Genomic DNA, 17,566 nt, shown 5'->3' on the forward strand with positions numbered 1-17,566 from the left:
AATGCCGTTCTTTAATGAAAATATCAGTGTAATTGACGAACATCATCATTAGCTAGCTGCTCTCGTTAGCATGGTTTAAAGCTTAAAATTAATGGTGTATAAATGAGTTTATTTGTTGCACCATTGAGTGGGTGGTTGATTTGTACGTTACGATTGAATCGCATTGCTGTTTTTGTGTTGTTATTTATTTTCCATACATTTGTGGTTCACCTGATCATCAGCCCTAGATCGGATCAAGCACTTTAGGGTATAGATTACACCATCCCTATACATGAGCATGGTATTTCAATGAAATAATGGTAAATATTTAAGGCCATAATGGCGGTGGAGATGTCAGAGGGGTTCCTCCTCCTCCCCCAGAAATTTTTCTTGTTATGGCAGGGGCGGTTTAAGATCGTTGTTTTGGGGGGTTCATTAATTTACCTGGCGCCTTGGTGGTTTGCAATACCTCTCTGCGATATCACGTATGAAGGCCGTTTTACACCAGGCACGTAATTGCATACATTATAACTGCATTACTTTCTCAAAATGGCGTGCAATTGCGAGAGTGAACGAGCCAGTATCGCAAGCGTCTAGCAATTCACCGCTTTATACACGACGCAATTTTGACTGCGCCTTCGTATAAACGTCAGATTTTTCAATTGCGTGTCCTGTGGAAAACAGCCTTAATGCCTGCGTATAGACAAGTGACCTCGAATATTTTCGAGCCGTCTCGAGTTCACCAAGTTGGGATAAACCCTGAAACTCACAATGCCTAATAAGTATTGGGTACTTTCTCGGTGAGCTATTGCGATGGTTTATTCTCGAGATTCATTCCGGGTTATGCTCTCTCCATTTCTGCCGATTTTTCGATGGACGTCGGAACCCGAGAATAATTCACGTAATATCTATTACCATTTCCGTAAATATTAAACTACATTTACATACTCACCCGCAAGCCGCCTCAACAGATGTGTGGCAGGGAGTGTTAGGAAACCAGCCGTGAGCAAATAAAAAGGAAATACTCTAATAAAATAACGCTTAGCATTTGATTAAGTCTTTTAACGTGCGGGGGAAAACGAATCCCCATATCTATCCGTACCGCAAAACATCTCTCTTAATATATCGTTTCTGTCGGTCCCGGAAATGTGGTGGGGTTTTAATAGATATGATGTACTCCGTGTCGCTCTGAAAGATATCCATTCTCAATTGCTCAAGAAATCAATGCCTAGTGCGTTACCTCCGAGTCTCCAGAGGCTCTCAGCATTATTTTTTTAAACATCTGTGTTACGCTTGATGTACTCCCGTAGCAGTTTTTGACGGAGAACACATATTGCGGGGTGAATATGTTTCTTGTGGGCAAGAATTAATCATAGGCAATTGATGTGGCCGATTTACCTTATGCGTTCTTCGTATTTGCATAAATGTTACTTATTTCCCCTTGACCTTCAACTATTAGGGTGTTTGGCCAATTTACCGCTCAGTTACCAGCTACGTTCCACGCGTTGATATCACTGGCTAGGCCACACTTCCCATTGCCTCTTTTTGGAACCAGTGAGGGGGTGTAGACTCAACTGGATCTAAACTTCTCTGCTCGAGTAAAGCCCCCAACAACGGTTACATACCATTTTACCTCCTACCTTGAAGCCCCCACCTCTTGTCCTTGCTTTGGTATGCACAAAGCAACCAAGATATGTTGACGGCAGCCGCCGACAAGGTAAATACTTATCGACCTGAGCTAGGCTCTCATCTACGTACTCCTCCTTTTGAGCCTCCAATGCTTTTCATTTTGTCTCTAGACTAACCTGCTATCTCTATATATATATATTAAATGTGTGGTGGTGTCCGTCTATCACCATTTCTCTTGTGTGTATTTTGGGTTCTACCAGTGCTCAAAGTCCACTTTTGTTTTTTGTGACGGATTACTAGTTTAAAACCAGCTTGAAATCTTCAGATCAGTGGCGTAACTATGGGGGATAGGTCCCCCTCCAAAGCCTCAGAGAAATAAAAATAATATTCAAAACTATTGTGTAGTTTTGACTTATGGTAAATTTTAACGTAACCTTATAATCAAACCCCAATTTTAAATACTATAATTATGTAAAATCCATTTGCAGGCATGTAATTTTTCCAAAATTTTCCTAAAAGGGGTGGGTGGGAGGTCGCCCTTCGCCCACCCCCTCTCATCTCCCCCAAAACATATTCCTAGTTATGCCACTGCTAAAGGGTATATAAAGTCGACCGTGCACAACATTGTCCTGTATTTCAAAATTGGTAGTTATATCATATATATTTTACAGATGGATTGTTTAAACATTTGAGAGACAGAAAAATGCTGAACAGTATACTTCGTTATTATAAAAATTTAGAGGTGACAGAAAACATTTGCGCTAGTAATTTGTTACTAAAAGTGACTGCTCGGAGGTATGTATGCGTCCTTAAGTGTGGTATCTGCTGTCTTCTTTGACCTGTTTCTTATTTCCATTCTTAGAGATAGAAAAACTTCCATATTTCCCTGCAAAATTAGCTGGGCTTACTTCGCTTCTCTCCGCGTCAATTAGTGATAAAAATTAAATGCTTCATATGTAAAATAACTCTATCAGCAAAAGCGTTAATACATTTCATTCAACACCCCACTCAAAATAATATTTTATTCGCATCCCTCATCCCCGCAGTAGCAGCTTATTTGCAATGCTTAAAATTGAAAGTCACAACATATTTCTCACCAGTCTCAAAATGAAGCCATTTTAAGAAATTCCATTTTTTAATAATGAGTTTTTATTAACTTTACGTGAAAAACTTTTTCTAATCCTAATGAGGCTACGATTCAAGGATACAGGATGTGTCAGGCCAAAGAATAACTCAAGTCGCAAAGAATCTTGGAACTCTTTATAAAATCAGTGGGTGATTTATTCGCCGGAACAGCATCCAATCATGTTTCAGTGGCTGCTTGTTGAAGTGGGGAAGGCAGCTAGACCTATTAATTTCTGATTGTCAGCAACCAGCTAACGTTCCACGCTGTCTGTCATAATTGCGACTATAACGTGCCTCCCGTACTTTCTGGACAAATTTAAATGATGGCAATAATTAAGGTGTCTATCGTTGGTGAAATTTTTTACTTCATCTTCAAAAAATGATATTTAAAAATAATAGATAAGTATCTAAACATGTAAAAGCCACTTGCCACGCATATCAAACCTTACACGCGAGCAAGAGGTAGGTTTGCATACCACCAAGGCGCATTGGAAATTATTTCAACCGTTTTCCCCTAAACAATAACCATTATATGCCCCTGTGTGAAATGAGTGTGGTTTTTGCTGTGACCAATATTTAAAGTTAGCTTCCCGTCTACCTTTTAATACCATTCATGGTACGATTCCGGCCCTGGTTTTTGTTTCCAACGGTAATAAATGAGAATTTCTCCGCTGCCACGGGGCAGATCTTAATTTATAACATTTATACCGTCTTGCTCGACTTCAGCGCTGGTTGGAGATCGTCAACTGGCTGTGATATCTTAGAAGTCCCTCCTCCCTTGCATTTCCATCTTCATTGAGCCAGGAGGGCATGGGGAAACGCATAATTTCTGGCTATATGGTGGTTTACCGGAAGTGTATATCCTAAAAGATGTATACTTCAGGTAAACCACTCAGTATCTGCCGTCACCAAAGCCCTGTGTTTTGGAGGAATTCGATGCTCTCCCAGTGAACTGCTATTCGATGTGATCGTCTTTCAAGGGATTTCGATCCGGTTAGGTTTTTCCATATCTGTCGAGGTTTCAATTGAATAATTTTCAATCTTCTGCAGAAATGATCGGACCCCGGTCGGAAGCGAGCGAAAGATTTATCGCTGTAAAATTTCTATGGCAGAAAGTATATGATATCGGTAGGAAACTATAACGTGCATATACACATCGATAAATCGAATATCTGAATAGTAGGAACCAAGTGAATTGATTTTGACTTGACTTTGGTTGGCTTTGTGAGGCGCGCCACTGATTAGACGAAAGCGCCTCTATCAAGATTTCTGTGAAACAGTTCCTTTTCGTTGTGGTTTTGTTTATTTGAATCATTTTGAAATTATCTCGGAAGTCCTTGAAACAGGTGGGTGTGATTCCAGGAGGAAAAGGTTGTAAGCGAGTAGGAGTGGGCGAATATGACTCAGTGCTTTGACTAATGATTGGAATCGCTATGCCTCGACGTATTCTCGTCTTCGCTTAGCATTAGGAGGCATAACAAAGTATTTTACTAGTCTTTCAGCGAAATTTTACTTGCCTTTGCTTCATCAAATACCTCGCAATGGTGAGTAATCCATGTATGAAGTTTGTTTTTCATCCAGCTACCATCCGTTTGTGTACTAACAAGGTGGCTTTGTTTATTTCAGGTGTACCACTGGCAATCTCACAATGTCAAACTGTCCGGTGTGGATGACATGGTCCTCCTCTCAAAAATTACTGATGAAGCTATCGTGGAAAACTTGAAGAAACGGTTTATGGATGACTACATATTTGTATCCTTCACTTTTTCGTTGCATAGGCAATTGGTATCTCCGACTTTGACTTTGACCTCCCTAATGTTTAAGCATTAACTTTTAGCCTATGTACTGCGCGATATAAGCAATGTTTGCATTTATACTCATACCTACCTTTTGATAGTGAAGCATTTTGTGTATATTTTATCTTAACCATGATAACCAGACATGCATCGGCCCCGTTTTGGTATCTGTTAACCCCTTCAAACAAATGAGTTATTTTGGCGATAAGGACATCGAAACCTACCAAGGCGCCGTAAGTTTTTTTGCCGAACTTTCTTTCATTTTGCTTTATTAGCAGTTCTATATCTGTATTCCCCAGTTACGTTTGGTTGGTGGTTTTTGTGTGGGGTTCACCCTCTTTCTTTTCTCGCCATGTTATGATTATTATACCTATTTAAAAAATGTGCTGGTCGAAAGCGTAGTGGTTGACAATATTCTTCAGCACCAGCATTTGGGGAGCATTCTTAGAATTTTCTACCCTAATTCGCCAATGAATCGTCGTTATCAAGGGAAGGGGCCTCACACATATTTTCAGCTTACATTTGTTTGTTACAGATATCAAGTTATGCTTATGTAATCATAAAGCATTTACCTATATGACCTCTTGAACCTCGGAAGGTTTTTGGCCTCACTGACTACTTGCCGTTATCTCTCTCTATATTGCATCCAGTCAGCTTTTTTTCAGTCTCCTTATGTCTTTCTGAACCTGTTCATGCCATTGCAGTCCTGATCTAGCTGATGGTTTTCATGAGGCTTAGAGAACTCTTCTCTCCTGCTCTTCTAAGGACTTTCTCATTAGTAGCTCGGTCGATCCATTTGATCTTCATCATTCTTCTGCAGCATCACATTTCTAAGACCTCTACCCTTGCTTTCTCCGCTGCTGTAAGTTATGGTCTAAAACAGATAATATGCGTGTTGAGAAAAGTAAGAAAATATATGCATTCAGGGGTACCAGTCTGGTGTGGTGGCAATTTCTTTGCCCTCCCGCACTGTTTGTCTGGGTTCAAATCCTGACATTGACTGAAATTTTTCGGAGACTGCCTTATCCCTGGTCGAGTGCTTTGTGCAGGGATCACACATTATGCCATGACTAGAGACACATGAAAATTGCACTTTCATTTTTATTTTATCATACTTTCAATAACAGTTTATCGCATTTTGTAGCGTCTATTTTTTATTTTCATAATGAGGTAGATGACGATGAAATGTAGTGAAACACAGTTATATGACAAAATACAGAATATTTTAAATAATTATGTTGTAGAACAATAATAAATTACGGAATAAGACATATAGTGGTGGAGGTGTAGCTTGCCCGCGCCCACTTGTAGTTCGTGGCCACGTAGAGTCCCAGCCAACTATAGCAGCTGGCCAGTCGCTCACATGCTTTAAGTGGTGAGTGTTGGCGGAGCATTTAAACTACACTAGGCACAAAATGTTCGAGTTTTTCCTTCAAAAAGGCAAATTTGCGTAAAAATATCATAAAAGTCCAGTCAACTCATCTATGTCGCATTTATTTGTGCACATCGCATCTATATCAAATTTATCGCATTTGTGATTTTCATGCATCTCTAGCCATGACCCACTGAGCACCTTTCATTATGAGAAGGCAAGTGCTGATGCCAATTTCTCTCCACCCTTCCCTCATGTTGCAAATGGCCCCAGATGCCGGTCGCCTCCTCCCAATACCACACCATATTTCTGCATACTACCCCAAAAGCTGCCTCAGTGAGCATGTAGTGATGGGTGTTCGGTCACCAGCTGTTTGCATATAAAAAGGAAATGCTCTAACAAAATTATGCTTAGCATTTATTGAAGTCCTTTATTGTTCTGGGGAAAAACAAATTCCCATAAATATCTGTTTGGCAAATTTTCTCTCTTAATTTACCGTTTCTGTCAAACCTGGAAATGTGGTGAGGTTCAAATATGATGTTCTCTGTGTCGACCTTAAAGATATCCATCCTCAATTGCTCAAGCAAGCCTAGTGCATAGCTTCCCAACCTAATTCGTTTTACAATCTGTTTAATGATTTCTATACACCCAAAGCAGTTTAGGCGAGTCGCACAGCTTTCCTTTGTATTTTATGAATTTCACAGTTAAGTCTTCATGCACAGGATCCCGTATGCTCACTGCATATTCAAGGTGTGGGCGGACAAGTGTGAAATAGCACCTCTCTTTTACTTTCTTGTCTGAAAATCTTCCAAAGATAAGCTTGACAATATATGCAATCAGAATTTTTGTTCTCCCCAGAAATTGGTGTATTTTGTTGATCCATTTCACTGTGTATTTCTGGCATCACTGGTAGACTCAAAGGATGCAACAGGTATCAAAATTAGGTAGTGACCTGAATGTATGTACATTCTTCATTTTATTACTTCCAGGCTCCATATGAGAATCCTCCTCACATCTATGGCGTGTCCGACGAGATGTACAGAAACATGCTGATTGATTCCGAAGACCAGTGTGTCATTATAAGGTAATTACTGTGAAAGCTCAACCTTCAGAACTATTTGACTTGACTTCTGTTTGCTTTGAGGTCTTCTAGGACTCGGACAGGCTCAAGATGTCAATCAGTAGGTTTTTAAAGGGTTGGTTACCTTTAAGTTTTTCGCGTTGTAATATTTTTCATGTGAGTTTTTGAAAATTTGTACTGCCATATATGCCCTAACGCTAGGGGGATATTCAGCTGCACTGTGCATTCACCTCTGATTGTTGAGGAAGTGAGCAGTGGTACAATATGGAACTAAGTGATGTGATGTCATGGTACTGATTCCTCACTGGTTTAGGGAGCAAGAAAATCTTTGCTCACTCCTGAACACTTTGGAGAAAATGGGAGGAAAACAAGTGACAGATACATTTGCATACCACTGTTCTCTCTTAGTGATCATGTCATCATGATAGAGTGAGTAGTGCTGAACTAGGTGTGGCTGAATGCACCCTATCATGTCATTTTTCCAACCTTTTGAGGCTAATTATTTTTTTCATTGAGCTGATACATTCAGAATTGCATGAAGTATAAGCTTTATGTAACAAACAAACAACAAAGTATGATAGGGTGTCATAGTTTTATTTGTACCTCAACTTTTATGGCTTGACCCTCATTCTCTCAGTTTTTGTGTACCACCATTATTTTCCATTTGTTTGTTATGTATGTACTTTTTTTCTCTGTCCAGACAATAATTTCCTCCAGAAAAACCAACATTAATTTGTGTATTTTGAAATGCTTTTATAAAAAATATAGTGGCATTATAGATCTACAGACCCTATTTTTTAGCAATAGTAACTACATTTCAATCAGAAATATTTGTGATTTTCCTGAAAATATAGTGCGTTGGTAGAATGTACTTGATTATTCATTTTTAAGAGGACATTTTTAGGATGGTGTTCTGTAGTAAAAACATAGTAGTTGCATTGCAGACTTCATGCTAAAGTCATATTGATTCTCAACAGACATGGATATGTTGAAATACAAATTTATCTTAGATTAAACTGAGATTGTGGCATAATCTTTGAGAGTGATAGTACGAAGTCATGTAGGTGTTCTTTATCATGTCCATCTTTTTCTCAATAGTATGGGATGTTCCTAATTTTTTGTGTCCCTTTTCTTGACTTGCAGTGGTGAATCCGGTGCTGGCAAGACAGTGGCGGCGAAATATATAATGAACTACGTGACCAAAGTTTCAGGTGGAGGCGAGAGGGTGCAGCACATAAAGGAGGTGATCATAGAGTCGAATCCCCTTTTGGAGGCATTTGGAAATGCAAAGACTGTTCGAAACAACAACTCTAGTCGTTTTGTGAGTACATCTCTTAAGCAGGCATTTTGTGGGAATGTGTCTTTGTTTATTATTTGTCTTGTCTTGATGTATTTTAGGGAAATATAATTTCCCAGGAACTATTGTCCCCCATTATTGTTCTTCAAGAAAATCAGTTTCCCTTGTGTTGGTATACCCTGAGCTGTAACTAGGAGTTTTGTCAGGGGGGGGGGGTGTTTATGCAAAGATCAATTTGCCACCCCCCTTTCTTTCTCCCAAACCCCCGTCCACCACAAAAATTAATGCATCCGTAGGCAATTCCTTTGAGATGTGGTAGTTGAAATTACACACCGTATGTTTTCATGTAAGAAGTTTTATTAATATTTAATAAAATAATTTGTTGAAATTTTTAAATTTATAATTATTGTTAAATAATTTAATTAGAAAAATGATATAACTTTTTTGAGTAAACTTTTAAAATGTTGCCGCCCCTTAAAATCTGCCGCCTGAAACACGTGCACCCTCTGCCCCGCCCTAGTTCCGGGCCTGGGTGTGCTATTCTTTGGTTTCCAAAATATCTTATTAAACAAGTAACTTAACGCGTAGTCATGCTCACAGGTGCTAATTTAATTATCCCTAGGCTGAAATTTGCCATGGAAAAATCATTTGGATCAGTCAGGAGTCGAACCTGGATATCCCATGTGTTAGTGAGGTATGCTAACAGTCGTAGGCAGATTTAGGGAAGGGGCACGTGGCCCTCCCAGATGCTCAAAAAATGGACAAGATTTTTAATATGGTTATCATAATGTTTGTTTTGTTTTCTGTATGATGGATCCTCAATCATTTAATTTAATATTAATAACTTGAATATTAAAATAAAGGGAGTATTTCATACTGTGATTTTTGTATGTTGATTTTAATTTCAAATGTGAATAGAAAGTTTGCCTGTCAGACCATTTTGCCCCCCAGAAAGAAAAACCTGTATCCGCTGTTACTAACAGTTTCACTACTAACCCATCTTCCTCCAAGGCAAACTTCAGACTAAGTTTATCTAAGGAGCTCAGAGTGCGATTTGAGTGGAGGAGGATGTCTTGGAGGTGAAGCTGTTAGCATACCCGACCTGCAAGTGGGAGATCCATGGTGGAATCCTGACTAACTCAAATGGCTTTATCAGGACAAGTTTCAGGCTGTGTATTCTTTGGTCTTACTGAAGATATGGATAATTGAAACCTTGTATATAATACATATAACCTCTTTTTTTCTCCAAGCAAGTAAATGGCAACTTGTCCGCCTAGACCATGACCCACAACAGCCACCTCAATGAATGCAGATCCCTGCTTGCATTTTTCCTGTCATTTGTTCTGCCATTTATCCTGCCTCTTTGCTCTATTTTGAACCAAATGATGTCCCTTATCTGCTCTCCTTAAAGTAATAACTACTGGCTGGTTAATACTCAACTAATCATGGCAACACAGATAAAATTCCTGGGTGTATTGGTATGATTAATCTGGAAGTTCAAGATAATAATAAATTTGCGTACAGTTGAGCCACAATCAGCTAGTTCAGGATCTCACATTCATCATTAGTCAGTGAAGTTATTTTCTGGAGACAATCTCTGTTTGGGAACATTATCTTTTAGGTAGTGAAATAGGGAATTTTTTTGTTTCGTGGTATTGAATACCTTACATGTTGATTTTTACAAGGCTTGGCTACCGCATGCTTATTTCCAATCATGGTAACAGATTTGTTGATCAAAGGCATATTGACATGATGTTTTCGCTCAGTAATGGCCCACATAACTGCACTGAGGATGCTTGTCCCAGAGGTCGGTGTGACGCTGCAATGCCAAGTAACGATGAAGACATGCTAGTCAAAAATTACTTATGAATTCATATGATGTAATGTTTTGATACTACTACATCTATGTAAATATCTCCCAATGATCTTAATTTTATATGCAATTGTAACTGGCTGTTAGCCAGATATAGTTGTGGAATAAAATTGTTGTGTCCAATCATATTACTCTGGGAAATAAGAGTGAAATATTATTATGTAATTGAATGATTCTGTGTTGCGTTGCAGGGCAAGTATGTGGAGATCCTGTTTGGTGCTGGCGGACCACCTGAAGGTGGTCGCGTATCCAACTTTCTACTGGAGAAGTCTCGCGTGGTCACACAGAATGTTGGCGAGCGCAACTTTCACATATTCTACCAACTTTGCACTGGTGCTTCTTCAGACATGAAGGGTTGGTTTGCTTGTGTTCATTGCTCTTTCCTTGGTGAAAGTGATTAATTTGCTTTTTTGTGCACCAAGCTGATCATAAACCATTCTTTGTTTTGCAGCGGAAATGGGGTTGACTGTGCTAGATTACTATTACTATCTGAGTCATGGCAAAAATCACCGGGTGGATGGAACCAATGATGCTCACGATTTTCAGGAAACTTTGAAAGGTAAGAGGTGCATCTCCCATGAACATTTAATTCCCTGTCAAATGAACACCTTTAAAGAAAAATTTCATGAAAAGCACACATCACATGGACATAGGTGTTCGTGCTTGTTCAGTTGTTAATTGTTGGGATCCATGATGTGAAGGCCATTGCGAGCTTTTTTCAGGGTATGTGGAAATAAATTAAATAAATAAATAGCCATGGTCCATAGACCTTCCCATTCTTAACGCATGGAAAGTCCTCCTGTTACAAACTTCTATGATTACAAAACTTTCCTCGAAGGAAGACCAAACATAGGGTTAAGGCAGGAGAGAGACCTCTAAGTAAAAAAATTTGGATTTATGCATAAAATAGAAGTAATTATACGATTCAAGGCCTTCTAAATAAGTATATGCATAAATGAGGAAAAATTAAAATATGCATTCTAGGGAGTTTCCATAAATTACGGGAAGTGATTTTGGCAATTTTTGGACCCCTCCTCTCCCCTTAGTGAGATATCGTGAGATTTGGCTTGACCCTCTCCCTCTAATCTCATGTGGGATTGTTCAAAATTGCATATTTTCAATGCAAATAAGTTAACCTATGCTTCATTGCATTGTATTTATAAAATTAAATTTTGTTGAATTATTTTTATTTAAGATTCATAAGATTGTAGTCTATTATCACATTTTACACTGTTTATTGCTGAAAAAAATTACATGATAATTGCCAGGACCCCTCTTGTCCCCCACGTGAGATTAGGTGAGAATCGGCTTGAATCCCCCCCTCCCTGTTATGAATGAATGCCCCCCAGACACACCAATTTTTTTCCAAAATGATCTCGGGATATTTAGTTTGAGATAAATATAGTCCCATTGAGTGATTTTCATCAAAATATCAGGCCCTGAGGGACATACCTTCGTTGATCTGAGTTTCTGAAAACTGGGTCTCAGAATTCGATCAAACTTTGTAGTCTTATAGTCCATCTGGAGCTGACGTCGATTTGTGGAAGCGCTTTATGTCCCGACACGGAAATTTCATAACTGAAAGTAGGCTCTCATGTGAAAAATATGGGAAAACACGACGCCTCATTGCAGGAAAAACTTTCCTTGCTCATGAATTTTCAGTGTAAATCATGGAAATAATGATGAATAACAGGCTTCTGTAAAATAGAAAGTAGAAAAAAATTATGAAAAAATTGTGACAGTTGCAGGTTTTGATCCTGGGTCATCAGCATGACAGTCGGCCACCTTCACCACTGGATTACGCCTCATTCATAACTGATGGATTCTTATGTGGGAATACATTTGACCTGTTAATGTTTGACTGCTTTTTTAAACTATGTATTGGTTAAATAAACCCAAATATGGGATATTTGAGGACAGCTTCCGATGGACTATAAAACTATAAAGTTTGGTTGAATCAGAGAGCTGTTTTTGGACACACCCCTAGTAAGTGTTGTAGGTTGCTTATTTCTCATCTGCTGTTTTTATCTCTTTTTTCATTTTGCAGCTATGACTGTGATGGGAATGTCTGAGTTGGAGCAGTCGCAAGTGTTGAAAACAGTGGCCGGAGTGCTTCACCTGGGGAACGTGAACTTCAGTGAGAGGGGAAACTATGCAGAAGTGTCCGACGAGGGCTGTGAGTAGTTGCCATTTTCTCTTTAATTGCCTCTTTCTTGTAACTTGTTGTGTAGTCCTAGGGAAGGCAATGTTCTCTTCTCTTAACTAGTGTGGGCACTGTAGTGTATTTGTTGATTTTTAGTGTTTTAATGGTCTTCAAAATTTTCCATTTGCATTAGATTTCTATCTTACTATTTGCAGTTTTTGTTTGCTTTTAATGTTCTTGAAACTTGATTTTATGTAATACCTTTTGTCTTAACTGACTCAAGGACTCACTATATTTTATGACTCATTGTGGTTCAAGTCTCTGGAAATATTTCATTTTTGATTTTCCTCTGTGACCTTTCACCTTTTATTTTATTGTCTGGAAATATGTTGTGCATAGTTTACTTTATGATTTATTTCTGAATTATTTACTTCATTATTTATTTATTATTGAATTTATTACTTGGATTACTGGCTCTGTTTTTCTTCTGTGCCTACCTATGGAAATTTAGGTATTCAATCAAATCTCTTACCTTTAATAACTGCTTTCAATGTTTATCATTTTAATTAGGGATGAGTCGATTCCACTTTTTTTCGATTCCGATTCCAATTTCGATTCCTTCAAATCGATTCCCGATTCTCGATTCCGATTCCATCGATTCTTGTTCATTATAACTGGTGGGATTTTGATTTATCTGTAGCATCGGCGTCATTAAAATTTAAGAATTGAATGGAATAAAATAACTAGGGATGGACGGATCCAGGATTTTTGGAGCCAGATCTTTCGAATCGGATATTTTCGAGTCCAAATGCATTTTCAAATTCCTGCCATTAAACAAAGTCATTATTCAAGTTTATTGTGGGTACATACAATCAATGGAATGCTTCTTAGATTTTCGTTTACATTCTAATATTTTTATAAATTAAAAATTATTTTATGGGCTTTCAAGTTGTTTTTTAAAAACATCTTCACATACTCAGGGCCTAAACTGTTACGCTTGGGTTTGGAAATGAAAATAGGAAAAATCTTAGGATGAACCACTGACCAGTGGCGTAGCGAGAGGAATATAAATATAAAAAACAAAATTGCTTTCCTTCATAAAAAGAAACAAAATATTTAAAAATCATGAATTTACAAAAATGAAAAAAATGAATCTTTGAAAAATGAAGTTTTTCTATTATGAAGGGCGTTAAAATTAGTTTGAAACCCTCTCCTTTGTACCCTGTTGTTTAAAAATTTTCCCCCTGGTTTTGGATCCCCCCTTAACAAAATTCCTGGGTACCCCCCTGCCATCGACTTAATTCCAATTTTCCTCATGCACGTTTCCCCCGAATTTTACTTTCTCATCAGTTACGGACTTGTGTTTCATCCGAAAATGCTTCAGTATGGTGAGGTGGATTTAGCACATCCTCGGGATAACTTACGCCACAGTGCACGCACATGGCATTCATTGGTTCTCCTTATCTCAGTGGAAATGTTTACACGCAAGACATTTTTATCGGCGTATCATTAAATTGAATTGCAACTGTGCAATTAGCAACACAATTAACAGTATTTAAAACTGCATTAACGTCATGTGTGACGAGGTGCTCAACCGCTTAGCATTAGGAAGAAGTGGGCAGCAGAAGCACGTAAAGGAGAGGTGGCTTAGCCAGGAATTTCGTTCGGGGGGGATTCAAAACCAGGGGGGAAATTTAAAAAAAAAGCGGACACTAAATAATGGGTTTTAAACTAATTTTAACACTTTTTATAATCGAAAAATTTAATATGTTAAAGAAAAATTTTGTAAATTCCTGATTTTTCAATAATTTGTTTTCTTTTGTGAAGGACAATAACTGTGTTTTTATATTTCGGGGGGTGAGGTCCGGACCATCCCCATGGCTACGCCACTGGGAAGGAGCACATGAAGGAGAGGTGGAGAGGAAGGAGCGCGCTCCCTCCGTATTTCAAACAACAAGGCTACAAATGAGGGAGTCGGACGAAGAAATCAGATCTTGCTTCAGTGACGTCGTTGCCTTCAAAGCGAAGCCGGGCGCGCTTCGTGATATATGCAGTTGGCGTTTCCAATCCGTCTCTAATTGTTTGAGGGGTTAATGCTGCGCTTGTTTCTTTGAAAATTATGCTGTTTGGACAATCAGTAAAGCGTAATTGTAGAATTGTAGATAGAAAACTGAGTGGCGATCAATTAGAGCTGAAAAATAAACAGAAATACCGTCAGGAATGCGTCTCGTTTGGTCTAATTCTTTTTTAAATCCCGTACATATCATCTAATTGTCGAAGCTATCAAGATATCTTCGGCCCCAAAAAGTCACTCTCCTAGCATTTGTCGTCTAGAAACAGAGAATTGAAGCAGGTAGGCCAAAAAAGGTCAGTTGGTGAGGCGAGTTAGGTATGAAACACGCTTCAATTGTTTTCATGTGATTTGATATTTTCCTTAGAAGACAATGATTTTTGGACCGTGTGATTTCGGATACAAAAAAACAACAGAGGCACGGGCTGGTGGACGGCCGAGGGTGGTTTTCTGAAATCTGCAACGTAGTTACTTTTGACGTGGTTATTATCCTACGGCGCTGAAATTCCTCCGATGATTGTTCAATCTCTTGGGAAGAGTCACACTATGTGCCAGTCGTATTTTGCCTTTTTTATTTTCTGGCTGAAAATCCTGGCCACGGTTGAAATTCTACTCGCAACCTCTGCGAGAGCTTTCAAACAAAACGGTTGATGAGTAGGACAAGAATCGCATGCGACGAGGCATTCGAAGAGAGAATCGGAACTCTTTCCACCCTGATGGGGCGTTGCATTCACTGAATCTATTATTTAAAATTTCGGATCCAGATCCGATGTCTTCCGCGACTTTGGATCCGATGTATCCGATGAAGGGCAATATCCGCGTATATTTGGATCCGAGGTATCCGATCCGACCATCCCTAAAAATAACAATAGCCGCGGTGGCTACATTCTCGTTTGACCGCGGTGGCTAAACAAGAATGTAGCGTTCATGGCGTCGATACATACCAGAGCAGCCTGGCGGGTGCGCGGTGGCGGCCGAACGCAACCTGTCGAGTCCGCCCGGAGGCCGCGGCGGCTTATGCCAAGCAAGTATCAACTTCCTCAAGGGTTGCATTGATGAAACTGGGCTATACAAACGCGAATGTGTCTAATTTTTTTATTATTGACGCAGACGCGTGTTAGTCTAAAAAAGTTACGTATATAAAAAAAACCCGCTCTCAGCGCGTATTTATAAGAAACTTTTTTCACAGGAAAACTCGCTCTCTGCACGTTTTTATTATCATCAGACTTCAAATATCATTCGAAAATAAAAAAAATATATTTCGATCTATTATGCTTTAAAATTGGTGGTCGAGATGAATTCTCCGAATGTGATTCATAATCGCAATACTATGATTTGCCGTGACCAGCGGCTAATAAAAGAACGGAAAACGCATGCATTGCTTCCCTATCCCGAGTTTTCCAATTTTTTTTCTCTTAGAGTTGCTCATGATCACGCGCCATTTCAGGGTTCGTCGGTTTGTCGCTCTTGCCGACATTTTCATGTTTCCGAGGCCGCTTAGGTATGCTATTCGCAGCACCCGCGTGCCGGGCGTATCCTCCGCGCGGGCAAGGCTGACATCGCGGCCGCTTAGATGTGTGGTAGCCTTTGTGCCCCAAACTTATAGTCTATGCTCAAAACATTTATCTTCCTGGAATCGATGGAATCGGAGTCGACTTTAGGCGATCGATTCTCGATTCCGATTCCGTGCCCGAGAATCGGTGGAATCGAGAATCGACATTTGGAATCGACTCATCCCTAATTTTAATCATGAGTTTTACCTAGCATACACTACCTCAAATATTATTGAATTTATTACTTGGATTACTGACTCTGTTTTTCTTCTGTGCCTACCTATGGAAATTTAAGTATTCAATCAAATCTCTTACCTTTAATGACAGCTTTCAATGTTTATCATTTTAATCACGAGTTTTACCTGGCATACACTACCTCAAATACTAATGCTCATTGACTTATTTTTTATGTTTACTTTCTGAACAAAATGTAACAAATTCCTTTAGTTAGCTTCAATAATTAGTTGTCCTTCATTTCGTTGAGGCATTTGCAAGAAAAAGTGTGACCATTTCAAAATAGGTAGCTTTACTCTTTTGTGCACTACTGTTACTAGTTTAAGAAAAATCGAAAATCAAATTTTAATTTGTCAAAGATTGAGGATATCAAGCCATGATATGTATTTGAGTTTAAATCCAAACTCGATTTTTTAACCGTCATCTTGACCATTTTATTTGATCACAACAGAATTACTACCGTCCTATGATAACGTCATCCGTCTCATGTAAAATTCTCTTTTTTCAATAAAACTGGAAAGGCACACCGTCGATCATTGAAATTGCAGCGTAGGAGAATGGTTCCGAAACTTTAATGCGCATGCATAAGTAAACTAACATCAACACATTTACACAGCTAATAATTCAGACTAGTATTCCAAGTAGATTTTTTTCTAACACTAAAATGTGTATTTTAGTATTTTTTCAATGAATAATAAACATGTGTGCAACTGTTATTTTTAAAGAACAGTCAATTTTTTTGAAAAATGGATCTTTTGGGTCATATTTCGGTTTTTTTAGTCGAGCTTTTCATATTGATTAAAAATTAATTGCTTGAAATTTTGACCGACATTTCTCCATTTCTCCATCTCCTATCACTGAATAAGACAAAACCACTAGCTGTGTTGGACTTATGTATGAAGTGAGTGGGTTACTGTATTTGATGTATCTATTTGTAGCATTCAGACGTTAGTGTTTTGCCAAAGGAAGTTTTTGGCTCCTTCAACGACATAATATGTGGGCTCTTGTGTATATTTTTTGAAATTTTCAATTGATGAAAGCTCTGTCTTTGCATGTTGCATCAACTTCTTGTCATGCTCATTTTTGTTTAGTTTCAACTTTGTTTCATCTATTGTTTTGAAGAATTTATGTTGCTTTAATTTATCTCCTAAACATCTTGCATGTTCAATTTCTGTTATTTTGCATGATTAGGCCTTGATTTTCCTGCATTCCTTTTTGAAATCAACAAAGGAGAATTGCAAAAAAAGTTGACAAGCCGCTTGTTTGACAGCAAGTGGGGTGGCCAGTCTGACCAAATCAATGTGACGCTCAACGTTGAGCAGGCTCTGCACACCCGCGATGCCCTGGCCAAAGCTGCCTACTCTAGGTTGTTTGACTTTCTGGTTGAGGTGAGTGCAATTTTGTCTTTGATGG

General features: G+C 38.7%; 1 protein-coding gene across 1 annotated transcript in view; it reads left to right on the top strand.

Moving 5' to 3' along the window:
* The first annotated feature begins 4,057 nt into the window (after positions 1 to 4,057).
* The window catches only part of LOC124168647 (unconventional myosin-Ie-like), a 66,216-nt gene continuing 52,707 nt past the window's right edge, over positions 4,058 to 17,566 (top strand). Inside the window, exons 1-9 of the mRNA XM_046546910.1 lie at positions 4,058 to 4,277; positions 4,360 to 4,485; positions 4,673 to 4,762; positions 6,891 to 6,985; positions 8,126 to 8,303; positions 10,344 to 10,506; positions 10,604 to 10,711; positions 12,200 to 12,328; positions 17,345 to 17,541. Coding sequence (XP_046402866.1) covers positions 4,275 to 4,277; positions 4,360 to 4,485; positions 4,673 to 4,762; positions 6,891 to 6,985; positions 8,126 to 8,303; positions 10,344 to 10,506; positions 10,604 to 10,711; positions 12,200 to 12,328; positions 17,345 to 17,541 — 1,089 coding nt within the window. The 5' untranslated portion in view covers positions 4,058 to 4,274. The remainder of the gene's footprint in view (positions 4,278 to 4,359; positions 4,486 to 4,672; positions 4,763 to 6,890; positions 6,986 to 8,125; positions 8,304 to 10,343; positions 10,507 to 10,603; positions 10,712 to 12,199; positions 12,329 to 17,344; positions 17,542 to 17,566) is intronic.

This window comes from Ischnura elegans, chromosome 12 (genome assembly GCF_921293095.1).
Source record: "Ischnura elegans chromosome 12, ioIscEleg1.1, whole genome shotgun sequence".
NCBI lineage: Eukaryota > Metazoa > Arthropoda > Insecta > Odonata > Coenagrionidae > Ischnura > Ischnura elegans.